At 45.4% G+C, this 21478-nt stretch overlaps 1 protein-coding gene across 1 annotated transcript in view; it reads left to right on the plus strand.

The window, feature by feature from the left end:
* Window positions 1-3960: 3960 nt before the first annotated feature.
* Window positions 3961-21478, plus strand: part of parn (poly(A)-specific ribonuclease (deadenylation nuclease)) — a 37354-nt gene continuing 19836 nt past the window's right edge. The window contains exons 1-16 of the mRNA XM_064961148.1: window positions 3961-4072; window positions 4296-4373; window positions 4549-4628; window positions 6932-6999; window positions 7427-7508; window positions 8022-8082; window positions 8261-8426; window positions 9251-9313; window positions 9510-9548; window positions 9841-9883; window positions 10815-10895; window positions 11587-11643; window positions 11853-11930; window positions 14073-14116; window positions 15760-15802; window positions 16373-16448. Of these exons, the coding sequence (XP_064817220.1) occupies window positions 4054-4072; window positions 4296-4373; window positions 4549-4628; window positions 6932-6999; window positions 7427-7508; window positions 8022-8082; window positions 8261-8426; window positions 9251-9313; window positions 9510-9548; window positions 9841-9883; window positions 10815-10895; window positions 11587-11643; window positions 11853-11930; window positions 14073-14116; window positions 15760-15802; window positions 16373-16448 (1078 nt within the window). The 5' untranslated portion in view covers window positions 3961-4053. The remainder of the gene's footprint in view (window positions 4073-4295; window positions 4374-4548; window positions 4629-6931; window positions 7000-7426; window positions 7509-8021; window positions 8083-8260; window positions 8427-9250; window positions 9314-9509; window positions 9549-9840; window positions 9884-10814; window positions 10896-11586; window positions 11644-11852; window positions 11931-14072; window positions 14117-15759; window positions 15803-16372; window positions 16449-21478) is intronic.

Consider the following 21478-nt stretch of genomic DNA (forward strand, 5'->3'; position numbering starts at 1 on the left):
CCCCTGCACTCTAACCACTAGACTATGTCAACTATGCACTTAAATTTCAAAATGGAGGAAGCTTTTCCTGTGGTTCATTTCCATGCCAGCCAGGTAGGCTATACTCCTAATGTGAAGAGAAACAATGTGCTTAATATTAGGAAAGTTTATAAATATAATAGGCCTAGCCTATAGAAAGCTGATTGGATCCTCCTCTTTTTAATAGAGGCCATCACTCTGTTTTCTCACGCAGTTACATAGCCTATAGAAATGTTGCGCAACATGAGCTCATGGGCTCTCATGAAGTGTTTTGATGAGATGTTTTAATACATTTACATTGATGTCAGAGTGATTTAAAGGGACGATACAGTGCTGAGTACCAGGCAGTGAGTTTGGTAGGTTACTAATGACCGTCAGTAGCATCAGAGAAGCCTAATTGACGTGTCTAAACTGTCACGTGGAATTTGACTGTTTTCATGACCAGTGACCTCTGGTCTGGTGGGAATACCGTCACCTTGACAACCCCTCCATGTTGGCAGATCTAGGGACAAGATGACTGAGGTTACCAAAGACAAAACGGCTGAATGTAGAACTATATACAGCTGACCTCCTATCATTGGATCATTGGAGAAGGGCCCAATCCCAAATTGACATCTAGACCTTATGCACTTGTGGAGATGTAAGATAATCTAATTGGTTGTAAGCAATATGGGTTTACTTCCACCTAGCCTATCATTGAGTGGTAGAGCTATTACCATATTGCTTACACCTGACAAAACCTCTCCGATGTCCACAAGTGCATATGGCATAGGGTCTAGGGGGCATTTTGGATTGGGCCCATTGGGTCAATGTGTCTTGATTTCTGGTTTTACTAAAAGACCTGTCAGCAATCTTACCACCATGACTAGTTTATTCTAAATTCAAAATGCCATGCTGTTGTATCCTGTATGTATAACTTGGAATATAATTATATTTTGTAAATCTATCTCAAACTGAAATTATTCTGCTCGGCTCCCTGTTCAAGTTGAGTTCACATTTTAGCCGGGGAGTTTTTGTATTAAGAGTTGATTTTTAGATATTTTTGTGTTTGTAGTGGTTGTGGACACCCCTTCAAATTAGTGGATTTGGCTATTTCAGCCACACCTGTTGCTGACAGGTGTATAAAATCGAGCACACAGCCATGCAATCTCCATAGACAAACATTGGCAGTAAAATGTCCTCACTGAAGAGCTCAGTGACTTTCAATGTGGCATCGTCATAGGATTCCACTTTTCCAACAAGTCAGTTCATCAAATTTCTGCCCTGCTAGAGCTGCCCCGGTCAACTGTAAGTGCTGCTATTGTGAAGTGGAAACGTCTAGGAGCAACAACGGCTCAGTCGCGAAGTGGTAGGCCTCAACAAGCTCACAGAACGGGACCGGCGAGTGCTGAAACAACCAGTGCGTAAAAATAGTCTGTCTTTGGTTGCAAAACTCACTACCGAGTACCAAACTGCCCCTGGAAGCAACATCAGCACAATAACTTCATTGGGAGCTTCATGGAAATGGGTTTCAATGGCTGAGCAGCCACACACATGTCTACGAAAAGTAATGGTCTGTGGCTGTTTTTCATGGTTCAGGCCCTTTAGTTCCAGTGAAGGGAAATCTTAACGTGACAGCGTACAATGACATTCTAGATGATTCAACTTTGTGGCATCAGTTTGGGGAAGAGGCCCTTTCCTGTCTCAGAATGACAATCCTCCTGTGCACAAAGCGAGGTCCATTCAGAAATGGTTCGTCGAGATCGATGTGGAAGAACTTGACTTGCCTGCACAGAGCCCTGACCTCAATCAGCCAGGCCTAATCGCAAGCCAGGCCTAATTACAAGCATCAGTGCCCGACCTCACTAATGTTCGTGCCTGAATGGAAGCAAGTCCCCGCAACGATGTTTCAAAGCCGTCCCAGAAGAGTGGAGGTTGTTATAGCAAAAGTGTGTGTGTGTGTGTGTGTGGGGGGGGGGTCGTTTTTAGTCATGTAGTGTATGTTGTCCATTTCAAAGAATGTTTTGAATTTATTGCTGAACACCAACTAGAGTTAATAAAAATGGTGACAGCAATGTATTGTTGGAGTAGATCTTTGAGTAAGGTTTATGCATAACATAGGGTCCTAGTATAACCAAGGGTCCTAGTATAACCAAGGGTCCTAGTATAACCAAGGGTCCTAGTATAACCAAGGGTCCTAGTATAACCAAGGGTCCTGGCATAACCAAGGGTCCTAGTATAACCAAGGGTCCTAGTATAACCAAGGGTCCTAGTATAACCAAGAGTCCTGGCATAACCAAGGGTCCTAGTATAACCAAGGGTCCTAGTATAACCAAGGGTCCTGGCATAACCAAGGGTCCTAGTATAACCAAGGGTCCTAGTATAACCAAGGGTCCTAGTATAACCTAGGGTCCTGGTATAACCAAGGGTCCTGGTATAACCAAGGGTCCTAGTATAACCAAGGGTCCTAGTATAACCAAGGGTCCTGGCATAACCAAGGGTCCTAGTATAACCAAGGGTCCTAGTATAACCAAGGGTCCTAGTATAACCAAGGGTCCTGGTATAACCAAGGGTCCTAGTATAACCAAGGGTCCTGGCATAACCAAGGGTCCTAGTATAACCAAGGGTCCTAGTATAACCAAGGGTCCTGGTATAACCAAGGGTCCTAGTATAACCAAGGGTCCTAGTATAACCTAGGGTCCTAGTATAACCAAGGGTCCTAGTATAACCAAGGTTCCTGGCATAACCAAGGGTCCTAGTATAACCAAGGGTCCTAGTATAACCAAGGGTCCTAGTATAACCTAGGGTCCTAGTATAACCAAGGGTCCTAGTATAACCAAGGGTCCTAGTATAACCAAGGGTCCTGGCATAACCAAGGGTCCTAGTATAACCAAGGGTCCTAGAATAACCAAGGGTTCTAGTATAACCAAGGGTCCTGGCATAACCAAGGGTCCTAGTATAACCAAGGTTCCTGGCATAACCAAGGGTCCTAGTATAACCAAGGGTCCTAGTATAACCAAGGGTCCTGGTATAACCAAGGGTCCTAGTATAACCAAGGGTCCTAGTATAACCAAGGGTCCTAGTATAACCAAGGGTCCTAGTATAACCAAGGGGTCCTGGTATAACCAAGGGTCCTAGTATAACCAAGGGTCCTAGTATAACCAAGGGTCCTATAACCAAGTCCTAGTATAACCAAGGGTCCTAGTATAACCAAGGGTCCTAGTATAACCAAGGGTCCTAGTATAACCAAGGGTCCTAGTATAACCAAGGGTCCTAGTATAACCAAGGGTCCTGGTATAACCAAGGGTCCTAGTATAACCAAGGGTCCTAGTATAACCAAGGGTCCTGGCATAACCAAGGGTCCTGGTATAACCAAGGGTCCTAGTATAACCAAGGGTCCTAGTATAACCAAGGGTCCTAGTATAACCAAGGGTCCTAGTATAACCAAGGGTCCTAGTATAACCAAGGGTCCTAGTATAACCAAGGGTCCTAGCGTCACAGGCAAAGTGTATGTATGTAGTGTTACATCAACATTTTGTGAGGACAGAAATGTAAGAAAATCTTAGATTTGTAATTATTTGTTAATTGATCAATAATGACAAAGGTTGAAACTCTAGCTTCAGTTCGATAACAATAGTCATATGTGTAATTTTAACATAAACACACATTAATCCGGATAAGATTGCTATACTTCCATTATTTGACACCTATCTAAAAAATGTGGGTCTTCATTTCAGTCTGTTTTACATGGCTTTTGCATTGGGTGACCGTTGATGGCGTGAAAAGACTAATTAAAATTGCTGTTCAAAATGGGGGGGGGAAACACCCATTATGACGTGTTCAGTTATGCTCACGGCACGACCGATAAACCCACACTCGAGCTAGAAAGCGCGTAATCGTGATTCGTGCATCGTACGGCTTTTATTTTGTCGTAGCCATATTTTGATTGACGTCGTGTCAAAAACGTCACTACGCCGGAAGTGTTAGAAAGATTAAAATCCTCTTGAGTGACAGCAGCGGTTTGGTACATTGTATTTTTTTTGTCTTTCTGCAGGGATGGAGGTGACACGAACAAGTAATTCACATTTTTATGCACCCTTATAGATAATATACACCAAGATTATAGTCGTATGCTATTAGATACACAAATTTAGCTGTGGTTTCTCACCGCACAATCATGATTCCGTTCATTTCCGCGAGGTTGTGAAAGCTAACTCGCTAACTAGCATTAATAGCTAGCTTCGGTGTTGAGTAAACCACCAACGCATGTTGACTGACTGTTGTTTTTTGTATTGCAGATTTCAAAGACAGTTTAAGCACTGTGTACAGCGCAATAGAGGAAGCAGACTTTCTCGCAATCGATGGGGAATTTTCAGGTAAGTCATTGTTAGCTATCGATTTAACTGGCAAACATTTATAGTTAAATCTTAACTAGCTCGCTGGCCAACCCGTTTCCGTGGCTGCTACAAGCCACACACACGCAGTCGGTTTTGAACTCTGACATCATCATTATCTAGTTAATACAGTAGAAAATACACTTTTCGGTTTCAGGTATTAGCGATGGGCCCAACGTCAGCGCACTGACTAACGGGTTGGACACGCCAGAGGAGCGCTACATGAAGCTAAAAAAGGTAACAGTCAAGAGAGACATGCGTTTAGAGTTGGGGGGCAATGCTGTTTCTGCATTTACTTGACACTACAACGTTTTATGGCAGCCATGTTGGTTCCCCGTTAGTTTAACATGGAGAAGATTTAACAATGTAACGGAATGTCTAGAATGAGAACGATATTCAAAACTCTAACATAAATAAAACACTAAATGTATGGCCCTGGTTCTAACTGTCGGTGTCGGTCAGGCACTGAGTGAGTACAGTTGAAGTCAGAAGTTTACATACACCTGAGCAAAGGATTTAAACTCCTGACATTTAATCACAGTAAGAAGTCCCGGTTTTACGTCAGTGAGGATCACCACTTTATTTTAAGAATGTGAAATGTCAGAATAATAGTGGAGAGAATGATTTCCCCCCCCCCCCCAGCTTTTATTTCTTTCATCACATTCCCAGTGGGTCAGAAGTTTACATACACTCAATTAGTATTTGGTAGCATTGCCTTTAAATTGTTTAACTTGGGTCAAACGTTTTGGGTAGCCTTCCACAAGCTTCCCACAGTAAGTTGGGTGAATTTTGGCCCATTCCTCTTGGCAGAGCTGTTGTAACTGCGTCAGGTTTGTAGGCCTCCTTGCTCGCATATGCTTTTTCAGTTCTGCCCACAAATGTTCTATCAGATTAAGGTCAGGGCTTTGTGATGACCACTCCAATACCTTGACTTTGTTGTCCTCAAGCCATTTTGCCACAACTTTGGAAGTATGCTTGGGGTCATTGTCCATTTGGAAGACCCATTTGTGACTAAGCTTTAACTTCCTGACTGAGGTCTTGTGATGTTGCTAAAATATATCCACATAATTTTCCTTTATGATGGCATCTATTTAGTGAAGTGCACCAGTCCCTCCTGCAGCAAAGCACCCCCACAACATGATGCTGCCACCTCCGTGCTTCATGTTTGGGATGGTATTCTTTGCTTTTTAGCCTCCCCCATTTTCCTCCAAACATTACGTTGGTCATTATGGCCAAACAGTTATATTTTTGTTTCATTAGACCAGAGGACATTTCTCCAAAAAGTACGATCTTTGTCCCCATGTGCAGTTGAAAACCGCACTCTGGCTTTTATAGCGGTTTTGGAGCAGTGGCTTCTTCCTTGCTGAGTGGCCTTTCAGGTTATGTCGATATAGGACTCGTTGTACTGTGGATATAGATACTTTTGTACTTGTTTCCATCCAGCATCTTCACGTGGTCCTTTGCTGTTGTTCTGGGATTGATGTGCACTTTTTGCGCCAAAGCACGTTCATCTCTAGGAGACAGAACGCGTCTCCTTCCTGAGTGGTTTGGCAGCTGCGTGGTCCCATGGTGTTTATACTTGCATACTATTGTTTGTACAGATGAACGTGGTACCTTCAGGCGTTTGGAAATTGCTACCAAGGATGAACCACACTTGTGGAGGTTTACCATTGTTTTTCTGAGGTCTTGGCTGATTTCTTTTGATTTTCCCATGATGTCAAGTAAAGACGCACTGAGTTTGAAGGTAGGCCTTGAAATACATCCACAGGTACACCTCCAATTGACTCAAATGATGTCAATTAGCCTATCAGAAGCTTCTAAAGCCATGACATTTTCTGGAATTCTTCTCGCTGTTTAAAGGCACAGTCAACTTAGTGTATGTAAACTTCTGACCCACTGGGATTGTAATAGTGATTTATAAGTCAAATAATCTGTCTGTAAACAATTGTTGGAAATAGACTTGTGTCATGTGTAACAGTACAACTTTAGCCCGTCCCCTCGCCCATACCCGGGCGTGAACCAGGGACCTTCTGCATACATCAACAACAGTCACCCACGAAGCATCGTTACCCATCTCTCCACAAAAGCCGCGGCCCTTGCGGAGCAAGGGGAACTACTACTTCAAGGTCTCAGAGCAAGTGACGTTACCGATTGAAACGCTATTTGGCGCGCACTGCTAACTAAGCTAGCCGTTTCACATTCGTTACACATGCACAAAGTAGATGTCCTATCCGATTTGCCAAAACTATAGTTTATCAAGAAATTTGTGGAGTGGTTGAAAAACGAGTCTTAATGACTCCATCCTAAGTGTATGTTAACTTCCCAATGTGTATAACTTAAAATATAGCGAGGTAGCTCGCATAACTTTTTATATCATGGCTGAATTTGATCATGGTTTTTGGGTGTTTTTGATTCCTGGAGTCTGTAGGTATGGGCCACAACAAGGCCATGTGCTATCGGTCCTGATCTAAATGTTCACGTTTGAGACTCTCTCACCTCCTCTGGCTCTCCACCCCCCCCCCCCCCCTCTCTCTATCCAGCATTCCATGGACTTCTTGCTGTTTCAGTTTGGACTATGTACGTTCACATATGACCAGGCAGAGTCCAAGTGAGTGGGATTTCTCTCTCTTAGCTTTAACATTTAACACGCATTCGGTTTTGAACCGAGTTACATCATGAAGCTTCTCAGAGTAGGAGTGCTGATTTAGGATCAGTTTTTAGCCTTTCAGATCGTTCTGAATTAGACTCCATATGGACCTGATCCTATATCGGCCTTAAGCTTGACGCATAGGACCCCTGACCTGACTCCAGATCAGTTAGTGATTTAGCCAACTCTTCTCTGCTGTGTTACACTGTCATAACAAATGGGTTGTGTCTGAAATACTGATCTGGGACCAGCTGATATAGGCTGACTTAGTGTTAAATAGAAAGCCTAAGTCCGCTATATTGAATGATGTGATCTCTATGCAGGCTATAGGAATGTTTAACTTACCTGACCTGCTGTTCTTTCTCTCCTGGTGTTTTTGTCCCCACAGGTATGTCATCAAGACTTTTAATTTTTATATATTCCCAAAGCCGTTCAACAGAACCTCCCCAGACACCAAGTTCATCTGCCAGGTTAGGAAACTGTTGGTCTGTCTTATTTTATCCGGGTGGTGCAAGCATTTCTTATTGGTGCTTCGACAACGGCAGGGGGCGGCAGTGTAGCCTAGTGGTTAGAGTATTGGACTAGTAACCGTAAGGTTGCAAGTTCAAATCCCCGAGCTGACAAGGTACAGAATCTGTCGTTCTGCCCCTGAACAGGCAGTTAACCCACTGTTCCCAGGCCGTCATTGAAAATAAGAATTTGTTCTTAACTGACTTGCCTAGTAAAATAAAGGTGTAAAAAAAAAAAAAAAAAAAACCTGCATTGCTTGCTGATTGGTGTTTTTTTAAGGCTGGGTTTCTGTACAGCACTTTGAGATATGAGCTGATGTAAGAGGCGCTATGCAAATACATTTGATTTGATTGGACAGGTTTGGGTCGTCACTCCCCGTTTCAGTCCCTTCGCTTCCTTTCCATTCCTGGGGAATAGGAGCCATGTTGCCCCTGCTGGTGCTTTGGTAAATATGTTTGTGTTTGTTATTACAGAGTTCCAGCATTGACTTCCTGGCCAGTCAGGGTTTTGACTTCAACAAAGTGTTCCGTCACGGTAGGTGGCATTCTGTCTGGTTGCCGTAGAAATCCCAACTAGGACAATAAATCGATTGATGGATTGAAGCTACTCTAGCTAACCCCCCTCCCCCTGTTCTGGTTGCTCTAGATATTGATTGATTTAAGCCAACCAACACTCCGCCATCTAACCCCGCCTCCTTTTCTGGTTGCCGTAGGGATCCCGTACCTGAACCAGGAAGAGGAAGTGCAGCTGCGGGAGCAGTATGAGGAGAGGCGGAGTCAGAGTAACGGCTCAGGAAACCCCTCCTACATCTCCCCCAACTCAAACAAAGGCCCCGGCAGCATCCCCGAGGAGCACAGGGAGTACATCGGACGGGTGGTGTAAGTTTAAACCTGACTCCCATTTCTAGTTACAACTTTAGGCTGTAGTTGCATGTGGTGAGAGAGATGACAGCCTGGTCCCAAATCTGCCCCTTTCCCTCCTTCTGACACCAGTTGCTCCTGCCGCTACTAGCCCCTTTCCCTCCCTAGCCACCCTCTGACACTAGTTCCTCCTACCGCCCCTCCCCTCCCTAGCCACCTGCTGACACCAGATCCTCCAGCCACCACTAGCCCCTTTCCCTCCCTAGCCACCCTCTGACACCAGATCCTCCAGCCTCCACTAGCCCCTTTCCCGCCCTAGCCACCCTCTGACACTAGTTCCTCCAGCGGCCACTAGCCCCTTTCCCTCCCTAGCCACCCTCTGACACTAGTTCCTCCTACCACCCCTTTCCCTCCCTAGCCACTTGCTGACACCAGATCCTCCAGGCGCCACTAGCCCCCTCCCCTCCCTAGCCACCTGCTGACACCAGATCCTCCAGCGTCCCCCTCCCTCCCTAGCCACCTGCTGACACCAGATCCTCCAGCCGCCCCTCCCCTCCCTAGCCACCTGCTGACACCAGATCCTCCAGCCGCCCCCTCCCTAGCCACCTGCTGACACCAGATCCTCCTTCGTATAAGGCATGGTTTAAACTCCTCCAAACGGGTGTTACAGCCTCAGCGCGGAACCCGTCCTACGGTCCACGGTGAAGTCACATGGTACTGATTTATGTCTAGCGGAGCAGAAATCCATGGTAACAGTCCAGACACGACCATTCAGCTCCAGCCCAGAACGCATCCCTGTCGTCGTTTTGTCAAGTCTTCCTCCTGCCTCTTGTCCCTTGCAGAGAGAAGGTGGAATCTCTGTTCACTACCTCAGAGAAGACTGTGGACCTAGAGCCCTGCACTGGGTAAAGAAACGCGTGTGTGTGTGTGTGTGTGTGAGAGATGTGCATTTATACCACACTTTTATTTCAGTCTCAAAGGACTTTACCATGTTAATATGGCTCTCCTGACCCCCCCCCCCCACCCCCCAAGCAACATTTACCAGTGTTTTGTTGATTAAAAACCTCCATTCCCCCTGTTCTGTTCACTGCTCCTCTCCAGGTTTCAGAGGAAGCTGATCTACCAGACTCTCAACTCCAAGTAAGTAGGTTCTGTCCTTCAAGGGCAGCGATGTTCTAGAACTCTGCAGATACATTTCAGCGTTCCATCCCAAGAACACAGGGAGATGAATGAAATCCACTTTTTGAATTGTTACCATTCTGCTATTTCTAAAACAGGTGAATTAGGGTTTATAACTGTAGTTTTAACGCTGCTTTGTGACAGTTAATGTTTATAATAAGATGTTTATATAGTTCTAGTACTGAGTGTGTGTATATTGTACAGTGATGACATATCTTTATAGAAGGATAATGTAATATCTCCTCTCCTATAGGTTCCCAAAAGGTCTTCATGTGGAGACCTTGGAGACAGAGAAGGTCAGTCTGCCAGCTAGATCAGTGGTTCTCAAACCTCTCCTCGGGGAGGAACCCCAGCCAGTCCATGTATTTGATCTATTCCAGAGCCCTACGAAACTTGTGATCACGGCCGGTTGTGATACAGCCCGGGATCGAACCAGGGGTCTGTAGTGACGCCTCTAGCACTTTCGATGCAGTGCCTTAAACCGCTAGCACACCTGATTCAACTAATTATTAAGACCTTTATACTAGGAATAAGGCTCCCGAATGGCGCAGCGATTTAAAGCACTACATTGAAGTGCTAGAGACGTCACTACAGACCCTGGTTCGATCCTGGGCTGTATCACAACAGGCTGTGATCACGAGTCCCGTAGGGCAGCGCACAATTGGCCCAGCATCAACCGGGTTAGGGGAGGGGTAGGCCTTCATTGTAAAATACGAATTAGTTCTTAACTGACTTGCTGAGTTAAATAAATCCATTAAGCTAGAGGATGTAATGCGTGATACCAGTTTCAACTTTAGTTTAGGGCTCCATTTTAACTGTCTTTATACCTATGGCAGAGTTACTCAGGGGATTTTCTACGTTAGTAATCTGGAGTTACTCTGGGATTTTCTACGTTAGTAATCTGGAGTTACTCGGGGATTTTCTACGTTAGTAATCTGGAGTTACTCGGGGATTTTCTACGTTAGTAATCTGGAGTTACTCAGGGATTTTCTACGTTAGTAATCTGGAGTTACTCGGGGATTTTCTACGTTAGTAATCTGGAGTTACTCGGATTTTCTACGCTAGTAATCTGGAGTTACTTAGGGATTTTCTACGCTTATGCTTAGAGTACAGAAATACTCTCCTGTAATGTGAGTGATGCTGTGGGATTGTCTCCAGTCAGTAGGTGTGTGTTGATGTACATTTATAGACGGGTGTATTATGTGATGACATATAATGGGGTTTCAGAAAGAGCGTTACATCCAGATCAGCAAGGTGGACGACGAGGAGCGGAAGAGGAGAGAGCGGCAGAAACAGGAGAGAGAACAGGTGACGCAAACCCAACATTCTAGAACATTCGTCCCTGTGGTGTTCCAGATGGAAGCAGTCTAAACACAGTAACTCCAGAATGACACGACCAGCTGAATGTTCTTCCCCCGAAAAAACACGACCAGGAGGCAACGTTTTAAATCTGGGAGATTACTTGTCCAATAAGAGACATTCCTTTGCAGTGTCTTTGCAACGTTTTAAATCTGGGAGATTACTTGTCCAATAAGAGGCATTACTTTGTAGTTTCTTTGCAACGTTTTGAATCTGGCAGATTACTTGTCCAATAAGAGACATTCCTTTGCAGTGTCTTTGCAACGTTTTAAATCTGGGAGATTACTTGTCCAAATCTGGGAGATTACTTGTCCAATAAGAGACATTCCTTTGTAGTTTCTTTGCAACGTTTTGAATCTGGGAGATTACTTGTCCAATAAGAGACATTCCTTTGCAGTATCTTTACAACGTTTTAAATCTGGGAGATTACTTGTCCAATAAGAGACATTACTTTGTAGTTTCTTTGCAACGTTTTGAATCTGGGAGATTACTTGTCCAATAAGAGACATTCCTTTTGTAGTTTCTTTGCAACGTTTTGAATCTGGGAGATTACTTGTCCAATAAGAGACATTCCTTTGTAGTTTCTTTGCAATGTTTTGCTACGTTTCCTACTGAACATGACCCTGGTCAATCTTTCCAGGAGGAGCTGAATGACGCTGTGGGATTCTCCAGGGTCATACACGACATCTCCAAATCTGTGAGTTACCCTGACAACCTGGTATCAAATTTAGTTTTAGTCTGTATGTTTTGTTATGTTACGATGTACCAGTATATGCCAACTGCCTATACAATCCACCACTGAAACTATAAGGAATATTGTAGTTGAGTGAGTTCTCCTTTATCTGTCTTTGGGCGCTATGCCTTTAGGATGGGACTCATCTCTTTCCCCCCCTCTCTCCAACCCAGGGAAAGTTGGTGGTTGGCCACAACATGCTCCTGGACGTCATGCACACCATCCATCAGTTCTACTGCGTACTGCCAGAGGTACGAAACACGCACCATTTATATATGAACACAGTGGTTTATGTTTCTATTTCACCTTTATTTAACCAGGTAGGCTAGTTGAGAACAAGTTGTCATTTACAACTGTGATCTGGCCAAGATAAAGCAAAGCCGTATGACACAAACAACAGAGTTACACATGGGATAAACGAGCATATAGTCAATGACACAATAAGGAAAAAAAGTCTATATACAGTGAGTGCAAATGAGGTAAGATAAGGGAGGTAAGGCAATAAATAGGCCGTAGTGGCAGTTTAGCAATTAAACACTGGAGTGATAGAAGTACAGAAGATGAATGTGCAAGTAGCGATACTGGGGGGCACAAAACCGTGACAAAACGGATGGCACTGTGGTAGACTGCATCCAATTTGTTGAGTAGAGTTTCGGAGACTTTTGAAAGTGACATCGCGTGAAGTCGAGGATTGGTAGTCAGTTTTACGAGGATATGTTTGGCTGCATGAGTGAAGGATGCTTTGTTGCGTAATAGGAAGCCGATTCTAGATTTAATTTTGTGAGTCTGGAAGGAGAGTTTACAGTCTAACCAGACACCTAGGTATTTGTAGATGTCAGAACAGTCCCGAGTAGTGATGCTGGATGGGCGGGCAGATGCTGGTAGCGATAGGTTGAAGGGCATGCATTTAGTTTTACTTTCATTTAAGAGCAGTTGGAGGCCACGGAAGGAAAGTTGTATGGCATTGAAGCTTGTCTGGAGGTTTGTTCAGTGTCCAAAGAAGGGCTAGAAGTATACAGAATGGTGTCGTCTGCGTAGAGGTGGATCAGAGAATCACCAGCAGCAAGAGCGACATCATTGATGTATACAGAGAAAAGAGTTGGCCCGAGAATTGAACCCTGTGGCACCCCCATAGACTGCCAGAGGACCGGACAACAGGCCCTCCGATTTGACACACTGAACTCTATCAGAGAAGTAGTTGGTGAACCAGACGAGGCAATAATTTGAGAAGCCAAGGCTGTTGAGTCTGCCGATGAGGATGTGGTGATTGACCGAGTCGAAAGCCTTGGCCAGGTCGATGAATACGGCTGCACAGTAATGTCTCTCATCGATGGAGGTTATGATATCGTTTAGGACCTTGAGCGTGGCTGAGGTGCATCGATGACCAGCTCTGAAACCAGATTGCATAGCGGAGAAGGTACGGTGGGATTCTAAATGGTCGGTAATCTGTTAACTTTGCTTTTGAAGACCTTAAAGGCAGGGTAGGATAGATATAGGTATGTAGCCGTTTGGGTCTAGTGTCTCCACTTTTGAAGAGGGGGATGACCGCGGCATCTTTCCAATCTTTGGGGATCTCAGACAATATGAAAGAGATGTTGAACAGGCTAGTAATAGGGGTTGCAACAATTTCGGCTGATAATTTTAGAGAAGGTCCAGAATGTGTAGTCCTGCTGATTTTGTAGGGGTCCAGATTGTCTAGCCCGGCTGATTTGTAGGGGTCCAGATTGTCTAGGCCGGCTGATTTGTAGGGGTCCAGATTTTGCAGCTCTTTCAGAACATCAGCTATCTGGTTTTGGATGAATGAGAAATGGGGGAGGCTTGGGCAAATTGCTGTGGGGGTTGGAGGGCTGTTGACCAGGGTAGGGGTGGCCAGGTGGAAAGCACCTGGCTAGCTGTAGAAAAATGCTTATTGAAATTCTCAATGATCTCGGAATTATCAGTGGTGACAATGTTTTCTAGCCTCCGTGCAGTGGGCAGCTGGGAGGAGGTGCCCTTATTCTCCATGGACTTTAGTGTCCCAGAAAGTTATGTTGCAGGATGCAAATTTCTGTTTGAAACAGCAAGCCTTAGCTTTCCTAACTGCCGGTGTATATTGGTTCATAACTTCCCTGAGAGGTTGCATATCGCAGGGTCTATTCGATGCTAATGCAGTACGCCACAGGATGTTTTTGTGCTGGTCAAGGGCAGTCAGGTCAGGAGTGAACCAAGGGCGATATCTGTTCCTGGTTCTACAATTTTGTTTTTTTACGGGGCATGTTTATTTAGGATGGTGAGGAAAGCACTTTTAAAGAATAGCCAGTTATATTCTACTGACGGAATGAGGTCGGAAACACAGTGGTTTAGAGGAACCCTGTTTCTTTTCTATTTGACTTTATTTTCTTTCTTCCCCACAGGAGCTGAATGACTTTAAAGAGGTCACTCAGTGTGTCTTCCCCAGGTAAATACATTCTGGTGGGTCTTCCCCGGGTAAATACATTCTGGTGGGTCTTCCCCAGGTAAATACATTCTGGTGGGTCTTCCCCAGGTAAATACATTCTGGTGGGTCTTCCCCAGGTAAATACATTCTGGTGGGTCTTCCCCGGGTAAATACATTCTGGTGGGTCTTCCCCGGGTAAATACATTCTGGTGGGTCTTCCCCAGGTAAATACATTCTGGTGGGTCTTCCCCAGGTAAATACATTCTGGTGGGTCTTCCCGGGGTAAATACATTCTGGTGGGTCTTCCCCGGGTAAATACATTCTGGTGGGTCTTCCCTAAAATGCTTCCCTATAAATCATTCTGGTGGGTCTTCCCGGGTAAATGCATTCTGGTGGGTCTTCCCCGGGTAAATGCATTCTGGTGGGTCTTCCCCGGGTAAATGCATTCTGGTGGGTCTTCCCCGGGTAAATGCATTCTGGTGGGTCTTCCCCGGGTAAATGCATTCTGGTGGGTCTTCCCCGGGTAAATGCATTCTGGTGGGTCTTCCCGGGTAAATGCATTCTGGTGGGTCTTCCCGGGTAAATGCATTCTGGTGGGTCTTCCCCGGGTAAATGCATTCTGGTGGGTCTTCCCGGGTAAATACATTCTGGTGGGTCTTCCCCGGGTAAATGCATTCTGGTGGGTCTTCCCCGGGTAAATGCATTCTGGTGGGTCTTCCCCGGGTAAATGCATTCTGGTGGGTCTTCCCCGGGTCAATGCATTCTGGTGGGTCTTCCCCGGGTCAATGCATTCTGGTGGGTCTTCCCCGGGTCAATGCATTCTGGTGGGTCTTCCCGGGTAAATGCATTCTGGTGGGTCTTCCCCGGGTCAATGCATTCTGGTGGGTCTTCCCCGGGTAAATGCATTCTGGTGGGTCTTCCCCGGGTAAATGCATTCTGGTGGGTCTTCCCCGGGTAAATGCATTCTGGTGGGTCTTCCCGGGTAAATGCATTCTGGTGGGTCTTCCCCGGGTAAATGCATTCTGGTGGGTCTTCCCCGGGTAAATGCATTCTGGTGGGTCTTCCCCGGGTAAATGCATTCTGGTGGGTCTTCCCCGGGTAAATGCATTCTGGTGGGTCTTCCCCGGGTAAATGCATTCTGGTGGGTCTTCCCCGGGTAAAGGACATACTGCTACTACATCTCTATGGGCCGTTCTGGCTCCGACAAGGCTTACCACTACTTTGACCTAACCTCTCTGGGAGTCAGTGTATTTATCTGGTGCGCTATTAATCTAGAAACCTCTCCAGTAGCCCAGAGGTCGGAGAGGGGGACCAGCAGCTGGCAGAGCCGGCGACACACATGGGAATGAACTGGCAGCTGGAGGCTGCTGCTCTGATCCCATGTACCATCTGCTGCCGTTGTGCAAGGCCCTTAACCCACCACGTGTTTCACCCAGGAGCTCTGCTCTGTGTTTGACGCGGCGCCCCTCCCCCTCGACGCGGCGCCCCTCCCCCTCGACGCGGCGCCCCTCCCCCTCGACGCGCCCCTCCCCCTCGACGCGGCGCCCCTCCCCCTCGACGCGGCGCCCCTCCCCCTCGACGCGTGTGTATATCTGATGCTGTTGGTAAAGACAGATGTTCCTCTCTAACCAACGAACCAAATATCTCCTCTATTGTTTCCTCAGGCTGTTGGACACCAAGCTCATGGCCACTACGCAACCGTTCAAGGTAATACTACATCAAGTATTTAGATGTCAGGTTAAAAAAGGAAGTCGTAGCCTCCCGGGTGGTGCAGTGGTTCAGGGCCACCAGAGACTCTGGGTTCGCGCCCAGGCTCTGTCGCAACCGGCCGCGACCGGGAGGTCCTTGGCCTAGCGTCGTCCGGGTTAGGGAGGGTTTGGCCGGTAGGGATGTCCTTGTCTCATCGCGCACCAGCGACTCCTGTGGCGGGCCGGGACAGTGCACGCTAACCAAGGTCGCCAGGTACACCGTGTTTCCTCCGACACATTGGTGCGGCTGGCTTCCAGGGTTGGATGCGTGCTGTGTTTAGAAGCAGTGCGGCTTGGTTGGGTTGTGTATCGGAGAATGCATGACTTTTGACCTTCGTCTCTCCCGAGCCCGTACGGGGGTTGTAGCGATGAGACAACATAGTAACTACTACAACAATTGGATACCACGAAATTGGGGAGGTGAAAAAGGGGGTAAAATTCAACAACGACAAAAAAAAAATGTCATGAAACCCCCTGTGGAAGTCTGAAGAATATTCATTGTGCCTTTTTGTTATTTGAACCCTTCTAGGAGTTGATCAACATCACGTCTCTAGCAGAGCTGCAGAAACAGCTGAAAGAGAGCCCCTTCAAATCTCCTACAGTTGGTGAGAGAACATGACGACGACGACACGTTTTAAGGAACAGGAAGCTATTTCAGAAGCTGATCTAACGAAATAACTGCATCACATGAACTAAATCATAGTGGGGCGGCAGGGTAGCCTAGTGGTTAGAGCGTTGGACTAGTAACCGAAAGGTTGTGAGTTCGAACCCCCGAGCTGACAAGGTACAAATCTGTCGTTCTGCCACTGAACAGGCAGTTAACCCACTGTTCCCAGGCCGTCATTGAAAATAAGAATGTGTTCTTAACTGACTTGCCTGGTTAAATAAAGGTAAAATTAAATATAGCTTTTGACATAATAGAAATGGTGCCGTGGGGGCATTTAAAAAAATTTTTTTTTCGAGGACAAGATTCAGGAGTACAGATTATTGTATGGGACAACTAAGAAAAATCTTAAGTTTTTATAGTCATTTGATTTTTGGCGTCGTATCAAATTTGATTATTTTATTTTGTTATTTTGTCTATCAAATCGGCGGATCAAATTTTATTATTTTTTATTTGATTTTGGCTATAGCAGTGTGTGGACACAATCAATGGGGAAGCAGGGCCAGAAAAGAATCAAACATATAACCAACCCATGTTAGCATTTCCCAAACTCTCGGGACCCCGATGGGTGCACGGGTTTGCTTCATGGTTTTTGGCTTATGGTTCTCACCCCTACCATAGACTTACACAGTAATTATGACAACTTCCAGAGGACGTCCTCCAACCAATCAGAGCTCTTGCATGAAGCGAGCTGACATGTTGTCCATCCAATCAAAGGATCAGAGAATGTGATAATTGCTCTGTTTGCTCTATAACCTGTTAGTTCATATGCCTCGCCACCACGCTGTGTAGGCCGAGACCAGACGGTGGCAGAATTAATTCAAACACACCTTTTTGTTTTATCACAAAACCGGACAGCAACATCTGTCTGTCCACAACTAATGTTGTATGTAACAAACGGTTGCTTGACCATGCTGTCGGTCATGTAAGTTAATGTTTCCGCATTTTTTTCAAACAACTGTCGATGTCGAACCACGAAGCGTTACCGCAAGTCGAAAAGAAATCATGAGCTTTAATGGATTTCGCCTTTTTGTCTCGCTGAAATGTAATTACTCTTTTAAATGTCTGCTCGATTGAACTTGTTGTGTTGTTGGAAGTGTGCACTTACTGTTATTCTGCTTTTGTTCTGTCGTGCTGTATTCTTCGTGGCGTCAATCGTATGTTTTTATAGTAATTCGATTTAGGACAGGTCTCCATCCAGGGCTAATGTAGTGTGATTACAGTAGAATAGGACAGGTCTCCATCCATGGCTAATGTAGTGTCTGATTACAGTAGAATAGGACAGGTCTCATCCAGGGCTAATGTAGTGTCTGATTACAGTAGAATAGGACAGGTCTCCATCCATGGCTAATGTAGTGTCTGATTACAGTAGAATAGGACAGGTCTCATCCAGGGCTAATGTAGTGTCTGATTACAGTAGAATAGGACAGGTCTCCATCCAGGGCTAATGTAGTGTCTGATTACAGTAGAATAGGACAGGTCTCCATCCAGGGCTAATGTCGTGTCTTACAGTAGAATAGGACAGGTCTCCATCCAGGGCTAATATCTTGTCTGATTACAGTAGAATAGGACAGGTCTCATCCATGGCTAATGTCGGTAGATCCAGGGCTAATGTAGTGTCTTACAGTAGAATAGGACAGGTCTCATCCATGGCTAATGTAGTGTCTGCTTACAGTAGAATAGGACAGGTCTCCATCCATGGCTAATGTAGTGTCTGATTACAGTAGAATAGGACAGGTCTCCATCCATGGCTAATGTAGTGTCTGATTACAGTAGAATAGGACAGGTCTCATCCAGGGCTAATGTAGTGTCTGATTACAGTAGAATAGGACAGGTCTCCATCCAGGGCTAATGTAGTGTCTGATTACAGTAGAATAGGACAGGTCTCCATCCAGGGCTAATGTAGTGTCTGATTACAGTAGAATAGGACAGGTCTCCATCCAGGGCTAATGTAGTGTCTGATTACAGTAGAATAGGACAGGTCTCCATCCAGGGCTAATGTAGTGTCTGATTACAGTAGAATAACAGGTCTCCATCCAGGGCTAATGTAGTGTCTGATTACAGTAGAATAGGACAGGTCTCATCCAGGGCTAATGTAGTGTCTGATTACAGTAGAATAGGACAGGTCTCCATCCAGGGCAGAATGTAGTGTCTGATTACAGTAGAATAGGACAGGTCTCCATCCAGGGCTTGTTGTCTGATTACAGTAGAATAGGACAGGTCTCCATCCAGGGCTAATGTAGTGTCTGATTACAGTAGAATAGGACAGGTCTCATCCAGGGCTAATGTAGTGTCTGATTACAGTAGAATAACAGGTCTCCATCCAGGGCTAATGTACATTACAGTAGAATAGGACAGGTCTCCATCCAGGGCTAATGTAGTGTCTGATTACAGTAGAATAGGACAGGTCTCCATCCAGGGCTAATGTAGTGTCTGATTACAGTAGAATAGGACAGGTCTCATCCATGGCTAATGTAGTGTCTGATTACAGTAGAATAGGACAGGTCTCCGTCCATGGCTAATGTAGTGTCTGATTACAGTAGAATAGGACAGGTCTCATCCAGGGCTAATGTAGTGTCTGATTACAGTAGAATAGGACAGGTCTCATCCAGGGCTAATGTAGTGTCTGATTACAGTAGAATAGGACAGGTCTCATCCAGGGCTAATGTAGTGTCTGATTACAGTAGAATAGGACAGGTCTCCATCCAGGGCTAATGTAGTGTCTGATTACAGTAGAATAGGACAGGTCTCCATCCATGGCTAATGTAGTGTCTGATTACAGTAGAATAGGACAGGTCTCATCCAGGGCTAATGTAGTGTCTGATTACAGTAGAATAGGACAGGTCTCCATCCAGGGCTAATGTAGTGTCTGATTACAGTAGAATAGGACAGGTCTCCATCCAGGGCTAATGTAGTGTCTGATTACAGTAGAATAGGACAGGTCTCCATCCAGGGCTAATGTAGTGTCTGATTACAGTAGAATAGGACAGGTCTCATCCATGGCTAATATCTTGTCTGATTACAGTAGAATAGGACAGGTCTCGTCCATGGCTAATGTAGTGTCTGATTACAGTAGAAAAGGACAGGTCTCGTCCAGGGCTAATGTAGTGTCTGATTACAGTAGAATAGGACAGGTCTCCATCCAGGGCGAATGTAGTGTCTGATTACAGTAGAATAGGACAGGTCTCCATCCAGGGCTAATGTAGTGTCTGATTACAGTAGAATAGGACAGGTCTCATCCATGGCTAATGTAGTGTCTGATTACAGTAGAATAGGACAGGTCTCCGTCCAGGGCTAATGTAGTGTCTGATTACAGTAGAATAGGACAGGTCTCCATCCATGGCTAATGTAGTGTCTGATTACAGTAGAATAGGACAGGTCTCCATCCAGGGCTAATGTAGTGTCTGATTACAGTAGAATAGGACAGGTCTCCATCCAGGGCTAATGTAGTGTCTGATTACAGTAGAATAGGACAGGTCTCCATCCAGGGCTAATGTAGTGTCTGATTACAGTAGAATAGGACAGGTCTCCATCCAGGGCTAATGTAGTGTCTGATTACAGTAGAATAGGACAGGTCTCCATCCAGGGCTAATGTAGTGTCTGATTACAGTAGAATAGGACAGGTCTCATCCAGGGCTAATGTAGTGTCTGATTACAGTAGAATAGGACAGGTCTCCATCCAGGGCTAATGTAGTGTCTGATTACAGTAGAATAGGACAGGTCTCCATCCAGGGCTAATGTAGTGTCTGATTACAGTAGAATAGGACAGGTCTCCATCCAGGGCTAATGTAGTGTCTGATTACAGTAGAATAGGACAGGTCTCATCCATGGCTAATGTAGTGTCTGATTACAGTAGAATAGGACAGGTCTCCATCCAGGGCTAATGTAGTGTCTGATTACAGTAGAATAGGACAGGTCTCATCCAGGGCTAATGTAGTGTCTGATTACAGTAGAATAGGACAGGTCTCATCCAGGGCTAATGAATAGTGGGCTCTGATTACAGTAGAATAGGACAGGTCTCCATCCAGGGCTAATGTAGTGTCTGATTACAGTAGAATAGGACAGGTCTCCATCCATGGCTAATGTAGTGTCTGATTACAGTAGAATAGGACAGGTCTCATCCAGGGCTAATGTAGTGTCTGATTACAGTAGAATAGGACAGGTCTCCATCCATGGCTAATGTAGTGTCTGATTACAGTAGAATAGGACAGGTCTCCATCCAGGGCTAATGTAGTGTCTGATTACAGTAGAATAGGACAGGTCTCCATCCAGGGCTAATGTAGTGTCTGATTACAGTAGAATAGGACAGGTCTCCATCCATGGCTAATATCTTGTCTGATTACAGTAGAATAGGACAGGTCTCGTCCATGGCTAATGTAGTGTCTGATTACAGTAGAAAAGGACAGGTCTCATCCAGGGCTAATGTAGTGTCTGATTACAGTAGAATAGGACAGGTCTCCATCCAGGGCGAATGTAGTGTCTGATTACAGTAGAATAGGACAGGTCTCCATCCAGGGCTAATGTAGTGTCTGCTTACAGTAGAATAGGACAGGTCTCATCCATGGCTAATGTAGTGTCTGATTACAGTAGAATAGGACAGGTCTCCATCCAGGGCTAATGTAGTGTCTGATTACAGTAGAATAGGACAGGTCTCCATCCATGGCTAATGTAGTGTCTGATTACAGTAGAATAGGACAGGTCTCCATCCAGGGCTAATGTAGTGTCTGATTACAGTAGAATAGGACAGGTCTCCATCCAGGGCTAATGTCGTGTCTTACAGTAGAATAGGACAGGTCTCCATCCAGGGCTAATGTAGTGTCTGATTACAGTAGAATAGGACAGGTCTCCATCCAGGGCTAATGTAGTGTCTGATTACAGTAGAATAGGACAGGTCTCCATCCAGGGCTAATGTAGTGTCTTACAGTAGAATAGGACAGGTCTCATCCATGGCTAATGTAGTGTCTGATTACA

This window comes from Oncorhynchus masou, chromosome 5 (genome assembly GCF_036934945.1).
Source record: "Oncorhynchus masou masou isolate Uvic2021 chromosome 5, UVic_Omas_1.1, whole genome shotgun sequence".
Taxonomy (NCBI): domain Eukaryota; kingdom Metazoa; phylum Chordata; class Actinopteri; order Salmoniformes; family Salmonidae; genus Oncorhynchus; species Oncorhynchus masou.